This window comes from Setaria viridis, chromosome 6 (genome assembly GCF_005286985.2).
Source record: "Setaria viridis chromosome 6, Setaria_viridis_v4.0, whole genome shotgun sequence".
Classification (NCBI taxonomy): Eukaryota; Viridiplantae; Streptophyta; class Magnoliopsida; order Poales; family Poaceae; genus Setaria; species Setaria viridis.
Genome location: NC_048268.2, coordinates 7,908,994 through 7,933,505, shown reverse-complemented (window position 1 = coordinate 7,933,505; position 24,512 = coordinate 7,908,994). Strand labels below are relative to the sequence as shown.

The 24,512-nt window shown below is 38.6% G+C and overlaps 1 protein-coding gene across 1 annotated transcript; it reads right to left on the bottom strand.

Moving 5' to 3' along the window:
• Positions 1-1,314: 1,314 nt before the first annotated feature.
• LOC117861424 (intermembrane lipid transfer protein VPS13) lies at positions 1,315-24,485 on the bottom strand. Its single transcript, XM_034744984.2, has 48 exons — positions 24,132-24,485; positions 23,677-23,754; positions 23,474-23,586; positions 23,284-23,377; positions 22,608-22,651; positions 22,441-22,509; positions 21,996-22,069; positions 20,988-21,168; positions 20,756-20,821; positions 20,563-20,642; positions 20,000-20,149; positions 19,281-19,344; positions 18,710-18,811; positions 17,782-17,958; positions 17,524-17,648; positions 16,286-16,436; positions 16,118-16,207; positions 15,910-16,011; positions 15,436-15,494; positions 15,250-15,352; positions 14,596-14,787; positions 14,396-14,512; positions 13,961-14,220; positions 12,354-13,873; positions 11,075-12,240; positions 10,418-10,546; positions 10,190-10,342; positions 9,249-9,839; positions 9,099-9,170; positions 8,466-8,930; positions 8,199-8,385; positions 7,881-8,115; positions 7,439-7,807; positions 7,119-7,235; positions 6,412-6,685; positions 6,219-6,332; positions 6,028-6,111; positions 5,419-5,469; positions 5,174-5,335; positions 4,705-5,015; positions 4,308-4,631; positions 4,147-4,228; positions 3,377-3,523; positions 2,966-3,070; positions 2,768-2,878; positions 2,584-2,688; positions 2,281-2,350; positions 1,315-2,201 (listed from the first exon to the last, which is right to left on the bottom strand). Exons 1-48 carry the CDS (start codon positions 24,226-24,228, stop codon positions 1,540-1,542), a joined length of 10,194 nt encoding a protein of 3,397 aa, XP_034600875.1. The 5' UTR covers positions 24,229-24,485; the 3' UTR covers positions 1,315-1,539.
• Between the last annotated feature and the right edge of the window lie 27 nt (positions 24,486-24,512).

The window sequence follows — 24,512 nt, the reverse complement described above, 5'->3', positions numbered from 1 at the left end:
TTTGTTTGGATTGGCTTGGCGGTGGAACTCAGGTTTTTTCTTTACTAATCTGGTTCAATACCTTGGCTATCTTGTGATGGTTGGATATGTTTGCGTTGACTTGGCGCTTCTCATTCGTTTACCTTTGTTTCAGTCTGATGTTTTCGTATTTGAACATAGAATTCGATCGTTGGTTCTTTGCGGATTTATGTATGTTTTGGTGTCCGGGATGAAGAACCGCGAAACTCATTTTACGTTTGCAGTGCAGCATCAGGGCTGTAGTGTGGGCATGATCTTCTGCAGTCGTAGGTGCGAATTGTTACCGACCGCAGTATTGACGCAACGTGTAGTCACAATCAGAATGATGCCAATGTATCAAATTAAATAACAATTTATTCCAGCAATAATATCTTTATTTAATAGAAATTCTTTATAGCAAATTACTGTGGTATGGAAAATCGAGGAAATAACAAAAAAGAAAAGGATCCTAGAAAAGGAAAAAAAAATTCTATGAACCTTTCCTTTTTTTTCGTTAAGTTCAAGTTTGTAATAATTCTACAACTAACAACTCAACAACTAACAACTCATTTGCTTTGAGACCGACCCACTTCCTATCTAGAATTTTTTTTACTAGTTCTTTATATTGCAATGTGTCAACCGATCAAATGCTTTGGCAATTTGCTCGGATCGGATGAAGCAATAGGATTCGAACCGGACTTTTTGATCGTTGGTTATCCTTCGTGGTAATAATATCTCAGGGTTTGCAACGAAAACTTGGTATATCAGCTACACGACCATTAACTAAAATATGTCTATGGTTAAAAACTTGGTATATGAGCTACACGACCATTAACTAAAATATGTCTATGGTTAACTAATCTTAGAGTGGAATCCAAACTTAAAAGGCTCTTGGATGTCTATTATTTCTTTGCTGATCTTGTTCTGATGCCTCTGATCTTGTGATGATTGGCTGTGTTTGGATCGGCTTGCCGCTTCTTATTCTGATTACTTCACTATATGTTTCAGTTTATCTTTGTTCTTATTCTGTTTACTTCACTATATGTTTCAGTTTATCTCTGTTCTTATTCTGTTTACTTCACTATATGTTCCAGTTTGATCTTTGTTTGTATTGACCGTCAATTTGAACATTTAATTCGTCTGTTCGTTCAGATCGTCTGGAATTGCTGTGTTTCCCTAGGTTTCTCTGTACATCAATTTACCCGACAGTCGACTTGTTTATTGCTGTGTTGCCCTTGATCGTCTGGGAACCAGCAGTGCCTTCTGCGTGCGAAAACTATATGCATATGCAAACACATACCGAAAGAGAGGAGACCAGAGAAAAGCCTGTTGACATTTGCACGCGCAAAATATTTACAAATGTGTTTCGACAAAATTTCCTATACCTACATGTGTACACTAGTCTGCAAAAAACCGAAGCGCGTCCAGCTGCGCCACGGTGGATCACCTATGAAACACTGGGTTACTTACAAAATCACACTAGCTCCCCCATGTACGATGTCATCTGGCATAAACTGTACAAGTCGCGTGCGCATAAAGACCTCAACTGATGTTGCTTCGGTGTAGGATGTTCTTATCCCACCTCCGTGCCCTCCCCTTGTCGATGAGTGCCTCTAGCACCTGCAGTGTGCCTTCTGCATCCTCAACGTTTGGCAGCTCGATGCTGAGGTGAAACAGGGGGACAAAGGCCGAGTTCATGACCCTGTTTCTCGCGCCGCCTCTTTTGTCCCTCGGCGAAGTCTCTCCATTGCTCCCAACAATATTCACAACCTCCAGAGACCTGTCCAGATGAACAACGCTCTTGAGGTGCATCTCCGTGTCAATTGACCACTGAGGGTCAGGAGGAACACCCACAAACTGAGGTGACCCTAGATCCACCAAATATGGGCTTGAGACTAGCAGAAGAAGCTTCTCGGTCAGCACGAGGAACTTCCCAGGCTCCTTGAGTGTTTTGCACATGACAAATGTCTCCTCCTTTAGTCTACCACCATCAGCTCGGGCAAGCAATGATATGCCGATGGCTTCTTCCCAGGAGTACGGAAACAAAGGACGATCTCTGGCAACAGGCCTGGGGAAACGAACACGCAAGCGGTTGGATTCATGAGGGTTGCTTCTGTTTCTTATGCTCTGGGCAGTTCTGCCTGTGGCTTCAAGAATGCTAGCCATAGGCCGCGCCACAAGCCCAGCAGTTCCCATTGCTAAACCTGTAGAAACAGATATGCAGCTGGTCAAATATGGGAAACAATAATAAATAGATATGAATGCTTAATAGAATCGTAGTACCTGAGATGACCCCAGGAAGACCATGTTTCTCAGCACCCCGGATTGGTGATTGGAGGAGCCCAGTCAGACCCTGCAGAAATCATTGCAGTGCAGAACACACATGGTGCTTAGATAAAGGTCCAAAGAGGTGTATGGTGAAAAGCAAAAATAAAATAAAGTAGAAAGATAAGTTTCATTTCAAGTAGCCCTCATGACCCAAGAATGAGGTCATCTATGGTTTAGTTTCAAAGTGCAAAGGGGCATTGGTTGTAAATTTGCTAAAATCAGATGACAATGCACAATCAAGAGAGATATGGCTTTTACCTCTAGAAACCCATTCAGTACTCCTTCCCCATGCAAACCTAGCTGCCTTTCCCGTTCTTCCATTTTTGAAGTAGCTTGCTCATCATACGTAAAGGCAACAAGGCCCTGAAAAGTGGAATTATTCCTTAGCAGTGATCCCAGGAAATGCACCTTTAATGATCAAACTGGCCATTAGCATAAATACCTTATAAGCAGTTTTACTGAAGTGAGAAGTGGCGCTGCTGACTGCATAAACTGTACTTCCAATAAGAGTTTTTGAACCTTGTGCTAAACCGTTTAATAGTTCAACCGGACTCTGTAAAAAGAGCAATACATAGATCTTTGATGTTAAGATGGAAGGTTAAATAATGCACATTCCTGCTAAGACTTCACATTTACAAACCTGTAATTTCCCTTTCCTTGAGGCAGATATGAAGTCCTTTAAACCAAACCCAACATTCCTAGCAAAACCCATAGGATTTCCTATAACGCCAGCAGAACCTAAAACCTGCAATAAACCGCAGAACATAATAAATGTCGATCCCAATTCATGTAGATAGACTTTGGAAAAGGAGACACTTTTCAAGCTTAACAGGAAAAAGGTAAGGTTTGCCACATTCATTACAGAGTCACCAACATTTTAAGCCCTAGGCTGCACACAGACAGGTACAGCACTCAAGATTTTTTTCCCTGGTTGAATTAATAATGTCTTCTTTATGCGATAAGATATCTCACATTCTAAACTCAAACATTGTTCAATACGTGCTTAAAATTTTGCATTCTAGTCAGTTCCATTTTGGATGCTAGCATTTACCTTGTAAAGTTCATGGAGGATTTGCCTGCTATAATGCCTCACAAGAATGTCCTGAACAGATTGCCAACTGGCCATAAGATTTTCCACCATTATTTCTCCAAGGTGAACTGGTACTCCTTCAACATCTAAGAGGGCCATAAGACCTCTCTGCAACCAAAATGGCACCATTTAGTGGCAAAAGAATGCATTCTAAAACAAATTTGCAGATCATACATACTACCAGTAGATCAAACAAATATCTAAAAGCATTTTTTTTTTCTCGAACACGCAGGAGAACTGCGTACATCTAAAAGCATGCGGATGGAAAAAAAGAACCATTGAGATAAATCTATATTCATACTAAAAAATATTACTAAGCAACCTTATAATTGTACATCATAAACATTAGAGTTTCGGAAGCAGGGAGACATTGTCTGCAATCCATGGCAATTTTGGTAGTTGCACATTGAGCAAAAATCATTCATGCGTTCCTATAGTTAAAAAGAATGACCTCATTCAAGGCCCTTTTTCTCTTCTGAAGTTGACATTGGAACTTCTTTTTGTGGGGAATCAGTTATTATTGTAGAATAGATCCATAGAACCAAAGTGAAAAAATGCTCTTTTGTATATACCATTCTAGTAAAGAAGTTGCAATGCATAATGAGGTTACAAACACACGCAAAGACGGCTGCTATGTTGAATAAGCAATTGTGAGGCTGGATTAAGTAACACTATAAAAATAGAAAATGGTCATAAAAGAGATCAATCTGTTAAGCGATATGTGTCTCTACCTGGATCGCAGTAGTGTTGTTGAAACCTGTGCTGGGATCCGAACCACATTCATTCCTACTGAGCCATGGTGTGCTTGTAAAACTACATCAGAAAACGTCTGTCAATGGTAAGTTGATATACATATTTTCCTGCAGTAATGACCACAAAGAGAAGAGCTAACCTGAAAGTCAACTTGACAGGAGTCAACTGAAACAATTCAATGTGCACCTTTTTCTGCTTTCTCGCTAATAGGTGTATCTGTTGCCATGGAGCACCAACTGGAACAACAGAAGGCAACAATTCACTGTCTTGCACCAGGGGCTTGTCCGATAAGTGCTTTGAGATTTTTTCATATTCTCTTAACAGATCCGTAGCACCACCTAAAATACTTAACTCAAGATTTTCCTCTAAGTGTCCAAGATTTATTCTAGAGGAAACAGATCTAAAAAATTCAATCATGCTCAATACGAGTCGTTCTTCAAGTTCAAGGCGAACAGGTGCTACACTGCCAACCAACAAACAAAAAGTGTCACTATAAGTACAGATATAATGATATGTAACCAAAGAGCAAGGAGTACCTTATGTTTATACACTGGTAGGAAACAAATGAGACATCTCTGGTTCTCCATTTAGCTGCAGCAAACCGCAGCACAGGTTCTGTGGTATTGGAAAGATTGTCACTTGCTGATCTCAGTTTAGTATCTTTACTCTTAAAAAAATTCATGGATTTTCCCTTTTGACTGCCCTCGAATGACAACATGACAGGGTGTGGGCTATCAGGGAACTGATTATCGATTTGCATAGATTGTATTTCAACTGTAAATCGCTGCTGATCTAAACTCTGCATGGCAACGATCATCATCTCCTTGGCAGAAACAAACAACAATTCCTGCCAAAGAAAAATAAGTATAGTAAAACAAACTTCCCTTAAGCCGTAAGCGATGAAAAAAAATGATGGTAGGATTAAATATATTCCAATGAATGACGATTAACAAGTGTATTTTGATAACTTAGGCAAAGTTCATCTAAAGCTCATAGAGAGTTCACCTGGGGAGAAGAGCTTATTAAAGATATCCCGATGAATGGTATGTGTATGTTGATAACTTCAGCAAAGTTCATCTCAAGCTCCAGTTTCTGATCAGCAACTTTAGGTTCCTTTGGTTCTTTTGTTTCCGTATTGTGACAGTTTGAATCAATAACACTTAGCACCTGCATATTATGATTGCAAATCAAAAATTGATAAAACAAAAGGATCAAACAGTTCTAGGGTAGTTAGTGGGCCTGAAACCAACCTTAATTGCTCCTTCTGCATGTACTGAAATGCAAAATTTCCTTTCAGGTTTCTGTAAAAAAATATTTATAAAAGATATGTATAAGACATATTAACGTAAGGAAAAAATGTGAAAATTAGCTGACAATTACGATATATAAAGACAGGCATCAATCAAGTTTTCTCCGTTTATTTGATGTCATTCTCAAAAAATACAAACCGTTTCTGGACTGGAAGTTAAAGACTTCCAAATTCTAATCACACGGGGGAAGTTACTACAAACATCTGGACAATGTACCATGGACATTCTAGACTTAAACATAGAAATCTCTCAAAATGGTGGTGGTGGTGGTGGGGTGTGTGTGTGTGTGGGGGGGGGGGGGGGCACTCACTATATTGAGGAATAAAAGGTAACAGTCGCCAAAAGGGAAAAAGAAAAAGAAAAACTAAAGCAAGAATAAACAAAACTCAGTCAGCACAACTTTTGCTTGCCCTGGCTCAGTGAGGACAACCCATGAGTCTCACTATACCACTTTCATGGAATAGTAGTTGTTGACAATAAAACACTCGGATATATTCTGTTAGAACCCATGAAGAGACATGCTAATCAAATTTGAAGACATTTATTTACCTCAGATGTGGATGGTAGCAACACATGAACATCATCATTGAGAATGTCCAGATTGAATGTACCCAAACTTCGTTCTCCAGGAATCTGTACATAGTATGAGGGAGAAACGATGTTGCATAATTTTTTTTTTAAAACTATTCAATGTTGCATAATTTGTTTAAGACAAGTCAAATTGATAACAAGCTACATACCTCAACAGTAAGGCGATGAGAATAGCAAGGCTCATCCCAAGCATATTCACAGGATGTGTAGGGATAAACAATTGTTTCAATAGATTCACATCTCTGCTGATATATCCGCAATTTCTGAATTTATTGAAAGAGTAATCATAAAAATGATAATAATTCAATTTCCAAACAAAGCTAGGAAGCACAAACTAGTTACCTCCATCGAAAAATTGTCGATCCTGTAAGGTACAAAACCAGTCTTGTCATCAGAAAGCAGAATTAGTACTGTACCAGTATTGATATTGTTTCTTCCAGAAAATTTCTTGCTGTGTATGTCTAGATCAGCATTTTGAACCTCAACTCGAACCATATATGATACACCTGAGGCACTATTCCTCATTTTCAGTTGAGCATCTCCCAGGTGATCAGGGAAAAAACTTCCCGACCATTGCCATCCTGGCCCATCAAATCGAATGGATACCAGCAACTCTCTGAAAACAAGGTTGTTCAGCACAAACAGTAAAATATAGGAAGATGTACAGAGAACAAAATGAGCATAGCACTCTGATTTTTTTTTCTCAAGCACGCAGGACAGCTGTGTATCATTGCATTAATAGAAGAAGAGAGTTACAACACACAGCACTCTGATAAGAATGAGGTTTAGTACACTTTCAATTTTTAAATATAAGCAAGAATAGGATTCATTTTCATTTAATATTTTTTAAATATAAAGTCACATCAGTATATAGTAAACAACTGTGGCATGAACACATCATTGGAGAAAGTAGGGCTGTATAAAATTTCAATCCAGATTTCTGCAGCATGCATCTAAACCGTAAAAATCCAATTTTTGTGTTAAACAGTTCATAGGTTCAAACAAACCAGACTGCCAAGGTATACAGGGTAGTAAATGATGCAAATCACCTTGCTGTATCAGACCAGTGAAGGAAAGAGTGTTGCCCAGAACTTAAGTGCTTAGAAAACCTCGTTCCTTTTTGTCGAAAGAACAAATCATTGCTGCAAGCATTGCATATCACATATCTGCAAAATAGTAGGAACAAAGAACATAACTATTATTTTGTTGCTTTGCTTTCTAATGACTGGAATAGTTCCTCAAATATAGTGCTCTGAAACATTTTATATAGGGAAAATTCAACACTATTTATAAAGTTGCGGTAGACAAGGATGACAATTGGAAACAAATATGTCGCCACAACTTGATGAAATGGAAACCATTCAATTACCTTGGTCTGAAAGCAATAGCTCTTGTCCTTCCAAAAAGTTCAGTTGAAACAGGTATGGATGCCGCTGCAACTAAAAAGGCACCAGAAGTAGATGACTGAGGAATAGTAATATTTGTTGAACCACTTCCAGGGACAAGGAGGAAGGGATTTGACCAATCTCGCCGAGTTGTTTCAGTTCCATTATTAGGTGGATAAGCATTCAACTTAACTGAAAGTTCAGTTGCTGGAGTGTGTCCATCAGGAGCAAACATATAAGCTTTAACCTCTTTGTCAAATTCTTTCTTTACAGACTCACTGTTATTGGTACAACTTATCACTGAAGAAGATCCATCCATCAAATCTAACACAGGCATTTTGCCTACAACGTGCCTGTAAGAGAAATTTGTACAGATTGTTAAAACGGACATAAAAACTGAATTCTAAAGGACAGAAAGACACTTACTGTATGGATGGATCAACAAGAGAAAGACCACTTTTTTCAAGCAAATGCCTTGCATGTCCATCCAACTCAAAACTAGGAGGAATCACAAGGGTGGATCCACTTCTCTCATAGCTGCTTTCAGTGACAGTAAGCAATAGATCTGTGCAATTGTACAACAAAAATGGAACAGAAAGATACAACTCTCTTGCGCCAGAACGAGCATCCATTGATTTCTCCAGCATAACATTAAGAGGAGCTGCAGAACAAATTGACATCAGAGCTTTATTATATAGTGGGCGTAAGTTCTTCAAAAATAAAAAGGAAGTCCGAACTCCATACAATTCGACAGATTCGAGTAGAAAGTAATTGTCTCTGTTGTGGAGAATTTGAAGCCATTTGACTTGGCTGCAGTAGAGAACGATTCGGCCCGGGGAAACTTTATGGCCAAGGACCTATAATCTTGAATATCAATTGTAATTCCAAGATCGTTGGAGGGATCAACAGAAAAAACAGAGGCAGAGCCCACCTGTGAATATGATTCACAACTTTGAAAGTGAAAAAACAAATGAGCTGAGATAAGATATATGCATGGCACCAGAACCTTACCTCCTTTAGCGAAACTACACGTGCAGACCCACCGTTATCTATTGTCAAAGAAATGCACACAGGGAGATAGTTCTTTATGAGAAGTGGTGTATTAAGCCTCACATGTCGTATAAAATGTGTCCTTGTCAAACTCTGCTTAGTATTACTTGGAGAAGAACTTCCAAGAACTGGTTGTGCGTTCAAACGTTCACTACAGAACTGACCCTTCCGGGTACTTATAGATGAAGGGACATTGTACTCTTCAACAGATATGCAGCAACGAAATGGATCCTTACTAGGGTGAGCAGGATAGCAAACAGATGATTTCATGAACCCAACCCTGCTTTCACGTGAAAGCAAACTTGATAGGGAGCGGGTTTCACTCCATAGGTATGTTCTGCCAACAGGATGCCACCTAATCTGGCCAGCTTCAGACAAATGAACCGGCAGTGGAATCTCTTTGTTTGGAGGAATGGGCCCTATTACCTGAAGAATAAAGTTTACATAAGAAATCTCACAGTTGGTTCTTTTGGTGGATTTTTTTTTAACCTTGGATAGAGATGAAAATTTTGAAGACATAGAAATGCAACTTAATTTCCTAGTAGTAAGTTCATCTAAAGAGTTAAAAATTGTTACAAAGTTGAAATTATGTACCTTTGAAGATACACCAAATGGTATATCGAACCTCAATTCGAGGGGCATTGATGTCTCATTGTACAGTATAACCTAGAAAAGGAGGCCATTAATATGTGTACACATCCAATGGTAGAGTTAATTGATTATTCAAACGGCATTAGTCATTACCGTTGAGTAAACTCGTATACGCTTGCTGTAATTCTGTAAGGAAACATCGAGCACCACAGGCACAATTAACCCATCGTTACCCTTTCTATTAGACGAAAATGCTCCTAAACTTTCTTCACCGAGAATTGGCTTTTTACTTGAAGAGAAGTTTACTTCAAAGAAGTAAATGCCCACAAGGTCCATTGACATTGGCTTTGAAGGCCCTGACGTTCCATCAAACTCAATGGAGATCATATAGTGTGATACAGCATTCATCCGTTTCTCAATGAGATGTTCAGAAGATCGTGCTTCTCTGTGTTGGAAAAAGAATTCATCAAGAGTTTCTTCGACGTAAATTGGGACAGCATACCCTGCTGGCACAAAGTTTTCATCTATTACAGAGAAATTGTCAATATCATCTGAATTAACAGCACCACGGTACACCTTGAACCTAAAGGGCAACGATGTGTCATTTGAGAGAATGTATGGTGCATATCTTCTGGTACGCACATCATCATGGCTTAATCTCAAGATTCCAGGATCTTCTCGAAGACCACCACCATTACTTGGATCAAGAGAATCTGTTATCATCTTGCTAAGTCTGATGATAGCCTGCATATGCAAATGAAGAGTTCAAAACAATAATTTAAGAACTGGGCCTCATAGATAATTATACATTCTATCATTACAAGTGATCTGGATCAAGATTCTACTATTACAAGTGATCAAAATTCCTAAAACCCAAATCTTGCACCAACCTCTTATTTTCCTTGAAAAAGATATATAGAAGATATAAAAGAAATGGGAAATGATTTACTATCCTGATTCTTGAATCGAAATGTTTTTTATCAGCAATTAAACTACAAAAGCTATCGCTTAAAGCTACTGATAGTAAAAGTATTAACAACATTTGCTTCATGCCAAGAGAAAAATCACAGTATACCAGAATCACATTCACATACCTCAATTAAGGGTTCTGATATATTCAGATTAAGCTGCTTGCTTGAACTTAAACACACATCAGTACTGGGTGATATATCCAGCGCACAATCAGCACATTTTCTAAGCATATTTAGCTGAAACCTTGAGGGTTCTATGAAAGGTTCCCACATAACCTACAAAAATATAAGTTGTTATTCCAGCACCATCATAGCCAAAATTTGAGAGGCAAGAATAGAGTATTATTTTACCTTGTCAATGTTGTTGTAATTTACTAGAAGGTCAACAAAAGCAGAAACTTCTGTCTGATCCTTCATTTGACTAAATTGCACAGTTAAATTCTTCAATAAGGTCTCTATTACAGGTCCATGACTGCTCCACTGTCAAAATTACCGAGAACAAAGAGTATAAGGTTAGAGCTTGAATGAAACATAATGCCACATATCATATTTGATGTATAAAAAGTTCATAAAAATATATACAAATCCATTTTTTAACTAAATTACAGAAATATGCTCAAATCTATCTAATATTACCAAATAATGAAACAAACATAACCCATGCCTTGCCTGATCATGTCTGGTGGTCCAAATTCATCTTTAGATCAAAACATCTCTGTATCTTGCTGCTTACAAAATTATATATTGATCTGTGAATAGTACTAGTAAAATTTGTCCTGTCATCTAACGCTTTATGATAGTTAGTCCATTTTGTGATGTTTCTGTCATTACATAATTCACATTAACATTTCACGATGCTCTTTTGATGCCAATATAATTGAACTGTTTTTTTTAATCTTCCAATGGGCATCAGTATTGATGCACATAGCTGAACCAAACATTTCCAACATTTAATAAGCAGCTAGTTTAATAAAGTCCAAGGACTAGCATCAATGGAACACTACTTACCCTTCCATCATTTAGAAGAAGAGACCCTTTCCTTAATCCTGCCTTGAATGTCACAGAACAAAAGGAGGGTGCAGATGATGCAGCAGGAAATTTGAGTTCCATATTGCGCCAAAAGCTAAATATCTGGTGCGAAAAACTAGCATCCATGTATTCAGCTTGTAGATCAACAGAAACATGTTCCAAACCCTTTGCTGACTGATGAATATAACCAGAAGATTTGACCTTAGATATATGCAGAAATGGAACAGAGGTACCCTTGTTCTCTTGAATCATTTCCAGCATTATCTTCATCCTCTCTAAATCACATTTAAAATTCATGCAGCTATCACCTGACATCACCACAAAATGTTTACTCTCAAAAGTTAAGGTGACAAACTTGCAACCTTTTGGTTCACGATATTGAATATCATCTGCCTCATGATGAGTGCTCATTTGCACTGTAAAAGAAGCGGGAGTCCCGGCCATGTGATTTCTTGTGTGATTTTCTTCTTTCTCCCAGATAGGTATATGAACAACACCAGCAATACTTTCGCATGTTACCACTAAGTTGGGATCATCTCGTGAACTAAATTCTGATGCAATAAATGGTGATGATGTCGTCTCTGGGAATTGAGGCGAAGCTGCTGGATGCTCCATTGGCAAACTGTCTACCTTTTTCTTTACATATGAATGGAAATGATTAACAATCGTATTCCAATCCTCTAAATATAACCAGACCTCGAAAAGGGGTACACTTAGTAATATCTCATCTTGTCCAGCATGGTGCTTTGTAAACTTGATGAAAACAGGAGATAGAGGCCCATCAGAAACAATGGAGATGAGAATGTAACCACCGGGTGACTGCAGGGCTAAAGAAACAATCTCAAGGTTCATGCGCTCTGGTTTTTCACTAATTAGTACAGCAGAAACACCAAACTCCAGGTTTGCAGTGGCAATCCTCTCCAGTGCCAAATTTTTATCTTTCGAGCGACCCAAGAGAATCCTCAGATCCTTGATCGAAATGGTGATATTGGTACGCTCGTTAGGGTCAGGGTTGTCCTCATTGAAACTTCTATGTTCTAAAAACTGCAAGGCATTGCCATTGTACATTTTGCTTTCTTTGCCAATCGAAATTAACTGGTCAATAACACCAATAACTGTCTCCATCCCATTTATAAAATAGAGATCTGTAGAAGATTTGACAAAGTTCAAGAAGTAAAAGATTTGGCACTGCAAGAAGTTAATATTACATAAAGACATCTCAAGAAGTTAAAAAGCAAGATCAATAATGATCTGGTACCTTCAGCAATCAAGTTGCATTGTGATATTTTGCTCATAATTGAGGTGGGCAAAATAGGCTGCTGGGACCACGATATTTCTTTGCAAGGAACCTGAATCCATATGCCAGCATCAAGCTTTTCAATAAGAGAATGGATTCTCTTAGGAATATTCTCATCAAGCTTCAGCATAAAATTTGTTTGTTCACCTACGAATAGAAGTGATATGGATGCATTTCTTGCATATATGCAGATGACATCAACTCTACTGGAAACTATGCACTCCGAACTGAAGAATTCTTTGGGAATACGCTTTGCAAATTCTACAGAACTTCCAGTTGCAATGAACTCACAGAAAAAATGTGGAACTCCCAGCTTTAGACAAAAGAAATCTTGCTCTTCCACAGGAAAAATTACGACACAATCACAGATCTCAAATTTGTATGTTATGCAATCGTGTGATTCTCCCATGCACTCAAGATTGTTACCTGCCAACGGGTGTTCCTGTTCTGCTATAGGATTCCAGTCATCCAACAAAAAGAATCCAACAAACATAGCCAGTAACTTTGATGGCAATACACAGCAAACATTTTGAATTCCAACACAAACTTCGGTTGACAGTGCAGGTAAGTCTTTTTTAACTCGGACATTGAGCACGCTAGCATTATGATGCGAACACGTGCCCCAGAGTAGCTCATGGATGTTTGGTGGAGTCCATGGTGAAGCAAGAGTCAAATTGTTTGCAGACAATAGTAGGTCCCATGAGCTTGCGTCAAAAAAAGTGAGTGTTGCTATAGATTCAGGAATGGTAATTGTTGCTAAAGTACCACATGATTCCGGGAAATGTACTCTAACTGAAACAAGAGATAGGTCCAGAACAGTTCTGCTGACATTCTTGTGGTTATTTGATGAGGTAGATAAACAGTTTGAATGCTGAGTGATAGACAGTGAATTGCTCACAAGATCTGATGCATGAGAGCCATTCAAACCTGAAGAATCATGACATTGCTCATTCTTTGAATATGAACTTTCTTGTGCTTGAACATCTTGAGTTCCTAAGCATCCAAAACTATATCCATATGTGTAATCTGTATCTACAAAGGGAAAGTGGTCAACAGAAACCCCTGTGAATAGTGTGCCATCTGCACCACATAAATTTGACAAGGAAAACTTGGGAAGCATGCCATTATTTGCTCCGGATTTCCTGGAACCCTGATCAATCATTGCTGATTCAATAACACTGCCGACTGAAGGTCCTGAATCAAGATTTCTCAAAAACATCCGTATCTGGCCAATAACAGATGGGTTAACATGCAGATCAACATCACGTATATTTAGCTGGTACACATGATGCATTTGATCATCATACATGTGAGTTCTGTAATGCAGATTCAAGCAAGCTTCAACAGAATTTTCAGGACATTGTGTTAAATTTCCTGATAAACATAGCACATGTGAATCTGATTCATCCTTCCACTTATTGGAAGTAATATTGATCGTCTTCATGACGAGAGAAAGGTCTGACAATTCACAGACAGCATACCTACAAATTACAACAACAAACCACACATAAAAAAAAAGAAAACAGTAAAAAAAATCAAGATTGCAAGATTAGTAGCCAATTATTAACCTGATATCTATGTCTTCAACGGCAACCATGATACCTGAACTTTCATCATAATTACCATCAAGGTCAATCTGTAAACCCAACTTAGCTAGCTTGAGAGAGACAGACATATTTAAGGCTAATTTCTTGTGTCCATGTGTCTTGGCATTATCAAATGTACTGTTCCTGACAAGGTTAGTTCCTTTCACTGTAGGCAAATTAACAATAGCACTGTACATTGTCTGAGAGAGGTACATGTCAATGAATGGCACAATAAAGCCAACCTGCCAAAATAATAGTTTAGAAAAAATTCTGCTTACAAAAACTTACATCAACAGAGAATGTGTAAGCAAACACATTGCACAAACCATGGTAAACCAACTTCAGTATACACTTGTACTGTTACACCAGAACCAGATCATTTAAGACAAAATTGTCATTGTCCTTTAAAAATCTCACCTCCAATTGTTTTAGCACTGGTTCGTCTAGGAATACACATAATTGAAGTGCGATGGAAGCATCAAGTTTAATCAGTGTGGAGGAAACATTATGTCTGTCAGGCAGCAATACCTTCACCTGCAAACAATCATTTATTGTTGTTTCATGGAGATATTCAATAAACAAAAAAACAGAACAACAAATTATGCACCATGTCTGACCTGAAACCCAGTAAGGCCAACTTCAAAGTGGTTATAAAGCTCATCCAACTGGATACCAAGTAGCATATCATCAGAAAAATAACTAGGAAGACTTTTTGATATGCGATCAAGAAAGGAATTGTTTTCTTGTGTCTGAGAAACATCCTCAGCATTATCTTTGGAGTGAATGAATAAATCTCCAGCCTCAACAACCTGCAGTTACAATAATTGTTCAATGATAAAAAAGAAGAAAAACTAGCCATTGAATCAACCAATTGAAGCTACAAATGCAGATGGTGATAATTAAGTTAAGACTCATTAGAATGATCTTTCTTCTGACAAGTGCATCTATTGATTTTGTAGGAGCCTCATGTTTTGAAACAACAACACAGGCAAATGGGGCCTTCAAAAAAGTCGCATCTTCCAAATTTGCTTCCATGACTTATTTACAAACATATCAAATGTCAAATTTAAATTTCAAACTTGAAATAAATTAAACAAGGCCAGTTTATCAAATTCTGGTTGGGTTCAGGGAAAACTGGTAGCCATCAATACCAATATGAATTTGGGAACTTAATATGTAGAAATTATGCTCACATAAATATCAAGGTATTAACATGCCGATTGAGCACTATATAAGACAATGTTATTTAGCATTAGCAGTTTAGCACATACCATGGTAAGTTCTTTCCTTTCACAATTCTGTGATGGTAGCCTAATGGCGAAATGGTGAATCCTCAAATCCCAAATAAGCTTTTTACGATTAGAAGACATGTACCTTGAATTATGTTCAAAATATTACTCAAATTATACAATCATACTACGGTATGAACAGAAAAGAAAGGGGAGATGAGTTGATACTTTAGTTTTGAGACAAGTCGTGCTCCCAAATTATCGAACCGATTTAGAGAGGAAAGCACCTGCGTAAATCAGAATAGCCATGCATAACATTGCTTACAGAGAGAACTGCATGAAATGTCCAATGTCTCTCTACCACCGATACAGTATAATTAAACACTTTGAAGGACCAACAAAGAAATGAAAAAAATGAGCTAATGTCAGGCGATTTTGCATTTTTGCAAACGAACAAAAATATTTATAGAGAGGGGACCATGGTTACAACAGCAAACATTCTAACTTCTATTGTACCAAACATTCTCAAAAAGTCTCACTTGGGAAACCAATTGCATATTGGCTATTGCATCCATCTCTTTCTTAATTACCAGTGTTAGCTATGTTTAATAAATTTATGCATAAGAACTCAGTAACAGTAACAAAGCAAGAAGATATAAAATAGACTACAATAGAATATGGATGCACAACAACAAGACTTACCCTATCATGCTGAAACTGGAAAGAGGAAAACAGATCGTAGACGTGTAGGACGTTAAACAAAAATTCTGGTTCATAGATGGCACTGAATTCCTGGACAACAACCTGAAATGGAACATGACAATATACTAATATCAGCACAATCATGAACACCGCATGTGCAATAAGCCAATAACTTTATTTCTAACTCTATAGAAATGAACATAAGTACTCTTGTTGAAGCTTCTGATCCTTGGTTTGACTTGGGAAAGTCAACTTGGATACTGATAACAGGTGCCCCGAGACCATCACCAGTGCTACACTAAAATATGTACCAATTTAAGAAATAAGCATCCCACAAAATGGAACAAAAAAGATTGAGGATTAAACCACATTGTACCTTTTCAGCCATTAAGATTTTCATATCATTTGACGGGTTGATAACTTGAAGAGAATCAAGCCAGGCAAGAATAGTTGCTGAATCATCCCATTTTTTCAATTCCATACCAAGCCCAGCAAACACTGCATCTACAAGCTTCATGCCGAACCGCCTAGACCACCAATGCGCAGAAAAGTTAGTCGATAACAAAGGGCCTCTCATCCCTCTACGTTAAATCATTCATGCAGCAAAAGAAATCTTGACCATTGGCTGCAAATAATTGAACTTAAGATATTGAATTTTTGAGTTGCTAGTGTTATATACGCATCTGACAAAAAAAGAACAAATAACCTGGAAGGACACATGATGAATTAAATGATGAAAATGTAGTAAATCTGCATTTATTTATGTCCAACATACAATGCATTTTTACCATTACTTGCTTGGGACTCAAGGCTTTTTGGGCAAGCTCAGGATAAGATCATCCTGGGCAACTCTTACAAAATAACCAAACATGGCTTTCTGATGGCAGTTTTTCATGCAAGTTGTTGGAACTCTCAATTAGGCCACACAGAATCCTATAAAACCTAACACTTCAGTATCCCCACAAAGCTGCTAGTATTTGTGAACATTCAGAATAAAATACTTCAAGTTCAATTGCCACCACGACACATCTTTTAAGTTGATGCATTTTCCTCCCTAGCGAGTTGTTAGAACTCTTATAAAGACTAAGGGCGTGTTTGGTTGCCGGCCACACCCTGCCGCACAGCAGGTGCCGCAAGGCTATAGTTGAGGCGAGAAAACGCACCGCAAACAACGGTGTATCGTGTGGCGTGCTAAAAGCAAAGAAGCAACCAAACAGCACCAGGTTTTCTCTAGGGCCGCCTCGCTTGTGGCATGGCGGAGTCTGGCGCAGAACCAAACACGCCCTAAGCGGAGACAATCTTTAGAGCCATGATAGAATAGGAGTAAAGTGCACCCGGGATCCTTAAACTTTTCATGGATTCTCATCTAGATTCATGAACTCTCAAAGTGAGCATCTGGGTCCATAAGACCATTATTGGACCTATAGTGGACAACTTGAAAAGCTTTAAGGAACCAGATGCTCACTTTGAGAGTTTATGGACCTATATGAGAATCCAAGGGAAGTTTTAAGGACCCTGGGTGCATTTTACTTACTAGGGTTGTCAAACCTTTTGAGTAGCTAACTTTACTAGTTATAGAAAGGCCATAAAAGACAAAAGAATTGCAACACTTGCCTGGAGGCGACAGTTGTGACTATCTGAGAAACAGATAGTCTAACAAACAAAGAATAGTAGTTTTCTTTCGTCAAATAATATTCAGCAGAAGAAACGGGATGAAATTCTGTTCCCTCGTATATATCCTGAAACGGAAAATAATGATCTCAGAACTGCCTGTTCCTAAAAACTTACTGCATAAAACTGGTTAGCCACGTTCAAGGAAAAAAAAAGAATTAACCACATAAGCAGAATAAGTCAAGGGCTATAAAGTATAACCTTAATAATGTCTTCAGAAACAACACCAGCAAATGAGCTACTGTCAGCTGTTCCACCAGCACCAAGCATTCCAAGAGAAAGCCAGTTTAGCCACCCCCGGCTTGCCCCTGCCAACTGTTCATCAGTTCGAGGACTTCCTGGACTAGACGTATCTTGTGTAGATTTCACCAATGATTCCTGCCAATTATCAGTGAGGTGTTACCATAGATAACGCTGAAAAACAAGGAAATACATTCTTAAACAAGAATATAGGAAAAATGCGAAGAATGAACAACTAAAGATATATATACCTTCCAATACTGCATGCACTAGACAAACATAATGTTTATTCTTCTAGGAAGCATAAATGTATCAAAGTTACTTTCTACCCAAAAAAGAGAAGTTATAATACTCCTGGTTCAGTCCCACTTTAAAGAACATATACATGACATGCGATTTGGTAGTCCTTCACAGCAAGTGCCTTCAATCAGGGTTTTCAGCAGGTCACAGCAATTGCCTCAAACAGTTTCTTTTTTCCAGCAGCTGGTATTTGATGTGCCAAACGATTCATGAACAGAAAGACCTGAACAGCATTTTTGGTGTCAAAGTCACCCCTGAGTTACTACAACACTTCAGATATGATGCACATACAGATATGTACCAACAGGAAACTAGAGCCCACTATGTGTAAGCCTTGGAGAGCCAATATTTGCTTAGCTTCCAAGGCTAACAATAGTTCAAACAGCATCAAACCAACTTAAACAGGTACTTCCCAGCCCAAGTGGTGTACCAACCATGAATCATGGATGTTATATATGAAATGCAGGTAGATACAAATTCAATCACAGTGGTCAAAATGTTTAGGTCACGTTTTCAACCCTAGTGGCTAAACTGAACAAAATAATTCACAATCACCCACACACATTCTTCTAATAGAAGCATCAACTACCTGCAGTTGTTGCTCTGCCATTGTTCTGTAGTTAAGTATGTCATCTATATCACATTCTTTGTCCATATTTTCCAGCTCTTGTAGAATGTCTTTACTAACAATCTGAAAAAAGCAAACATATAAATTCATGAAAAACATGACACGTAGAAACCATATGTATATACATAAAGGAAAAATCTCCTGTTACAATACAATCTAAACTTTAATTCGGAAATTTCTCTAGAGAGAAAATTCATCGATAAATATTGTTTACTTGGAAGAGGGAAACAACATACAAATAAGGGGTTATATAGCCAGTGTGACCAAATTCCAAATATAGGTATGGTGAGCTCAATGTGAGAATCAGCATCTTTTTGCCAAAACAGCAGTGAAAACTGACAGGACCACATGCATAGGATTTATGTGTAAACTTTAAAAGGTTGGAATCAGTAAGCAAAGTTACAGCTACCCTTTTTTTTTGCGAAACAAAGTTACAGCTACCCAGCCTTGATTCATTGTACATTTGCACTATAACAATTGTTTATTGTACTTCAGAATCATGAAAAATGAAAGTTCATGAATAAATGAATACCTGTCCTTTCTGCAGAAGTTCCAATTTCATTCGGTACAATTTGACGTATCCTAGGCGGTAATTGCTGCCAAATGTATAGAAAACACACCATATTTAAATGTACTGGAAGTTTTAATCCAATAGAAAGGAAAACGGTAGATTAAAACAATGCCGTGTAAGCAAAAGATGCAAGTATTGTTCTACCTTAAGTAAGATCACCAAACAGCGAAGCGCTAGTACAGGACCAAAATGAGGCAGTACTGACAAGTGAATAATGAATGATAAACGTGAAAGGTGTTCTCACAATCAGACCTAATTGAAAGCCGTGTGCCTATTTTTAAGGTACTGCCTTCTGCTGATGGACCCAAATCAAGAGTGATGTTTCTAGGATTACAACAGGAAAACCAGATCATCAATTTCAGGTATCATCTATGGCACAATGGATTTTTTTTAATATTCCTATCTGTCAGCAGATAGGCTCTATGCTTTATTTTGGTCTGAGCTCCCTGAAGCTTGCTAGCAGAAAAGAGAAACTAAAACATATTCATGAAACCATTTAATGCATTTGCTGTGATTGACAACCTAACCATGACACAAAAGAAGACCATCAAACCACGCAGCAGTTCTTTATTGCCATAAATTCTTTCAAGAAACTTCAAATTCACTGTGCCCATATTGTACCATTCAACTGATATAGTAATTCTGTCGCAATCAAATTGAACAAGGAAAGACAAACTTACAGTCGCTGCTTAAAATAACGCCATGAAGTTTTCTTCAGTCTTCTGCGAACATCTGCTAATACTGAATTCTGAGCATACTGCCACCACCTTCTCTGCCAACCTTTGTGTCTCTTAGATAAAGAGCTTTGAGATGGGCGGTAACGACCATATCTGTGGAAGTTACAGGAATATTGTTAAGACTCACTTGTTGCATCAGATATTATAGGTAACTCAAAATCTGGCATCCCTTGTTCACATTAAACAAATCAGTAAACCAAATGAGTTCCATATATTCAAAGACATTAATTCCATCGTAACATATTGTTATGGGAGAGATGATCTGTTGCAAATTCCATTGCCCATTTACTGGCTATATTGCGGCAGTTATCAGGCATCACAACCTTATCTATTTGAAGGTAGAAGGATCAGGGGCAAGTGAACAGGCAATGACTTTAAGTCAGGAACAAGATCTTTTATGGAAAAACAAAAGAAACCCATGGTTTCCATATACAAAATGAATGGTAATGGATTTTATTAATAGGATAACAAGATAGGAGTTTTTAGTCATCTTTAGAATAACTTACTTTGTTCGCAAATCACAGATAGTGAAGTAATCATAAAGATTTAAGATTTGCTGGAGCTGGATCTCATCAACTGATAGTGCCTAGAGACAAGATGGAAATATAAGCAGGTGCTCAGATCAATCCTGAAGTTCATCACAGATGATACTCTATCTACATATGAAATTAGACATCTAGAAAAAATTACAAAACGAACCAATGCACTTAGCTCTACAGTCATGTCATACTGAGGGGCACCATCAAGCTTTGCAGCTTTGTTAGCCTACAATAAAGACATGATTGCATTAGATCAAGCTGATCACATTAAAAAAAAAAGGCAACTGAGTAAATATGAGAGTATTCAGAAAGCTCTGGAAGCCTTTTGGAAAAAGAAGACTGATGACAGTATCGACATTGATGGAAACATGTTGAGGGAACAATGCACTTACAAGGACAGACACAGTCACAGAAAATGGATTTACAAGATAATCATCCCTTGAGTGGCCATTTCCAAGAGCACCAACATTGCATAGGTCCTGCTGTTCTTCTAACTGATGACAGTAAATTCCAACATCTGATATCTCTATTATCTTGTTTACTTCATCTTGTCTAGACCTAGCCATCAATGACCTGCACAGAAAGACGATGAACATTAATGTATTGTATACAGAGTATAAATATAGGTTTGAATCAATTGCATGGAATACCATGTCTGTGAGCTTACAAAGTATATGGCAACAATGTTTCTATTCCATAACCATTATAAAGTCCATGAAAATATGTGAGAGAAAATTTTAACGACAGCGTAAAACCTTCCTAACAGTTTTCACACCAGAAAAATGAGCGCTTTTATCCGCAAATAAAATCAGGTTGTGCTCCATTAAGCAAATCTAGAGCACCAAAGGAAACTCCAAAGACAGAACTTTAAAGTAAAAAAGCAAACTATCCACTTGTAGTTTTGTGCTCCTTCAAGAGTTGAGGCATTAATGTGTAATGGTAGTTTCTACAGTATGCTTCCATGTTAAGCTGGCAATATTCCCAATATGATACGACACTAAGGTATTTCCACATAATCGCAAGCATTTTTCCATTATTTCTTAGTAATTGCATCTGAGAACCGAGCGAGCTCAGTTGGTACAGTCTCCCATCAAGGAGACCATCCACCAGGCTCAAACCGGGTTTCAGCGAGCTTTCCTCGCCGGCCAGGGTTCAGCACTCCCCTTCTTTTAAGACAACACCCCTCTGCCCGTGGTCAAATTCTTTTTTACTAATTGTGTCTCAGTTTCATCTGTTCCAAAATTATATATTTTCTAAACAGAACATATCCTCTAATCCTAATCTTCCATGATGAAAAAGTTGTAAACGGAGAAGAACTTAACTAGCATAGTGGAAGCTTTTGTTCTCAAAATCTAGCTTTTTTTCTAGAACAAAGGAATGAAATGATTGGATGAGCTCACATGGTAAAACTTTGCTTCTGAGTATCTGTTTGTATTGAGAGACTGGAGAATTCCAAACCAAATACAAAGTTCCCCTATTGACATTTCACCAAGAAAAATAGAAAGATGTCAGAGTAGAACGGTAGATGTAAGAACAAAAGTGGGTGAAGTACACTGAAACTAGGTTGCTGGCAGAAGGAAATGCCCATTAGATGTTATTTGGATATCTACTTCAAGCAACCAAATTACGATTTCAGAAGGGCAATAGACTAAAGAGGGACACATGGATTTTTTTTTCCTTTCAAAAGGGCAGAGGTTAAGATTACAAATTAAATTCAGCCGTCATTGTGATATCATACGAAAAAGGAATTTGGGTATTTCCTCATCTTCATGGGAAACCAAACTTAGATGCCAACTGAAACAAAACCATGCACACCACTGAATAATAGAATACAAACAGACGTACTTGATCATTGTGAGTATCCATGTATACGATATGAAAATTTCGCATAGAAACTTGGATATTGTCCAGTATCTGCCATCAGGAGTCAAACAAAACCAATAAAATAACCTATGTTTCAGCACGGCCTTCAAAATTACTGATGTTTGAGCGAAATAATGCAAGTTTGATACCTTTGCCGATATGTAGGATAAAAATGACTGGCCCGTTTGGTTATCTGAAGGTCAAAAGAATAGGAAGGTCATGAATAGTGTAAATTGCATAACTCTTCTGAACACACACGAGATTTACAGCAATTACGTTAAATTTGGATAAATTTAAGTACAAGAAATATGTTAGCAAGTGATTGCAAAGAGTTTATTATTGGAAATCTTCAAATCTTTTTTCGAAGGTTCCTTGATAAACACATCTTATAGACTTAAACGCATACTTAGTATATATGACATGAAAATTGTGAGGTTTTGTCTATGTTACCAGTTCAGTGAAATTTTATATTCAATAGAATAGAAAGGGCATGCAGTAGAAAAATAAACAAAAATGTGACAATCCGAAAACTAAGGCTACCCCTAGAATACGCAACTGAACTTGTTAAGCTAACAGTGAAGTAAATTATCATAAAGATAAAATGACTTTTTGAAATTTACTGAACCAACAGAAGGGTATTTTGATTTGGGGATACATAGATGGCATAAGGGATCAGGATACGAGGGTAGGCTAATCATAACCCTTCATCTTTTTCAATTGAGGATTAAAACTACCCCATTAACATATCCTTATCCCAATCCCAATCACAACCCTCTATCAAATAAATCCAAACAGCCTATAAGGAACATGGGTATGAAGGCTGACCTGTAACTCTTCTGGAAAATTTAGCAAGCTCAATGGCATTAAGTTTAGCCAACTTTCCAGCTAGTTCTCTCTTATCCAGAGAATCTGAGCTCCACTGATCAAGAAACAAAGAATTCATTGGTCAAAAAGGTGCAAACATATGTGACGAGCAAATTGAGCAGTGTAATACGTCCAAAATTCAATGCCATGCCTCAGAGTCCTCCCGCGGGCATGCACAAACAAAGACATCTTCTATGACAATAATAATAGGGTCCCATCCAAGCTTTTTCCATGGAATCCTGATGCTTAGCTTCCCAATTCGCCCTGCACAGCAGCAGAACAGAACTAAAATTTGACAACTATGCAATGGTTAACATACAGGAAAACACTAAAATTGCATCAGGAAATCAATACCATTCTTCAGTGCGAATGGCAGCTGCAGGTAGTCAAAGGCTTCCAGAATCAGCTCTACATTTTTCAGCAGTATTTCCTCTGCAGCACATGGGGTCATCAAAAACACAATCACGATCACACACACAGCACTGTCACGAGCTGAAGCCATTAAGTTCACTACGAGGAATTACTTAGCAAACCATGTCTTACTAAAATAACTGTAACACTGAACAATGCGCAAACTGCAGATAAACCCCGCAGTCCGATCAAACCCGGCTCTGATCAGGCAGGAGAACTACTACACTGTGATGGAAGCCAAAACTAGAGGAACAACAAACGCTGTCACGGAATTCGAAAACAAATGCTGCGGGGCAACAGGACAGGCACGAATTACAGCGTTTTTCGGGGTTGAGGCAACCGCCGTGATTGGGCGAAGCGGGCGCTAGAGAGGATGGGAGGCGGGATCGAGGACTGACCGCTCCAGAAGCCGATCTTAAGCTGCTCCTTCTGGATGCCCTTGACGTAGCGGCCGAGGAGGCCGGCGAGCACCTGGCTCACCACCCTCTCGAACATGGCGGCGGCGGCGGCGGCGGCGGGGGCACCCTAGGGAGCCCGCGCTCCCATGTAGCGGGGAGGAGACGGGGAGGGAGTGGAGTGGAGCGGCGCGGAGGGTGACGAGGAGGCGCCGGGAGGAGGAGCAGGAGGAAAGGGAGGCGAGCGGCGGATGGAGAGGCCGGGTGGCGGCGTCGGGGCTGGGCCTTTTCAGCTCCGTTTGCTTGGAGAAGGAGGCGGGCGACGGAGGCGACGGCGATTCGTGCCACCCCTGGCCTCTGCTGCGCTGCCTGGGCTCCGTGTCC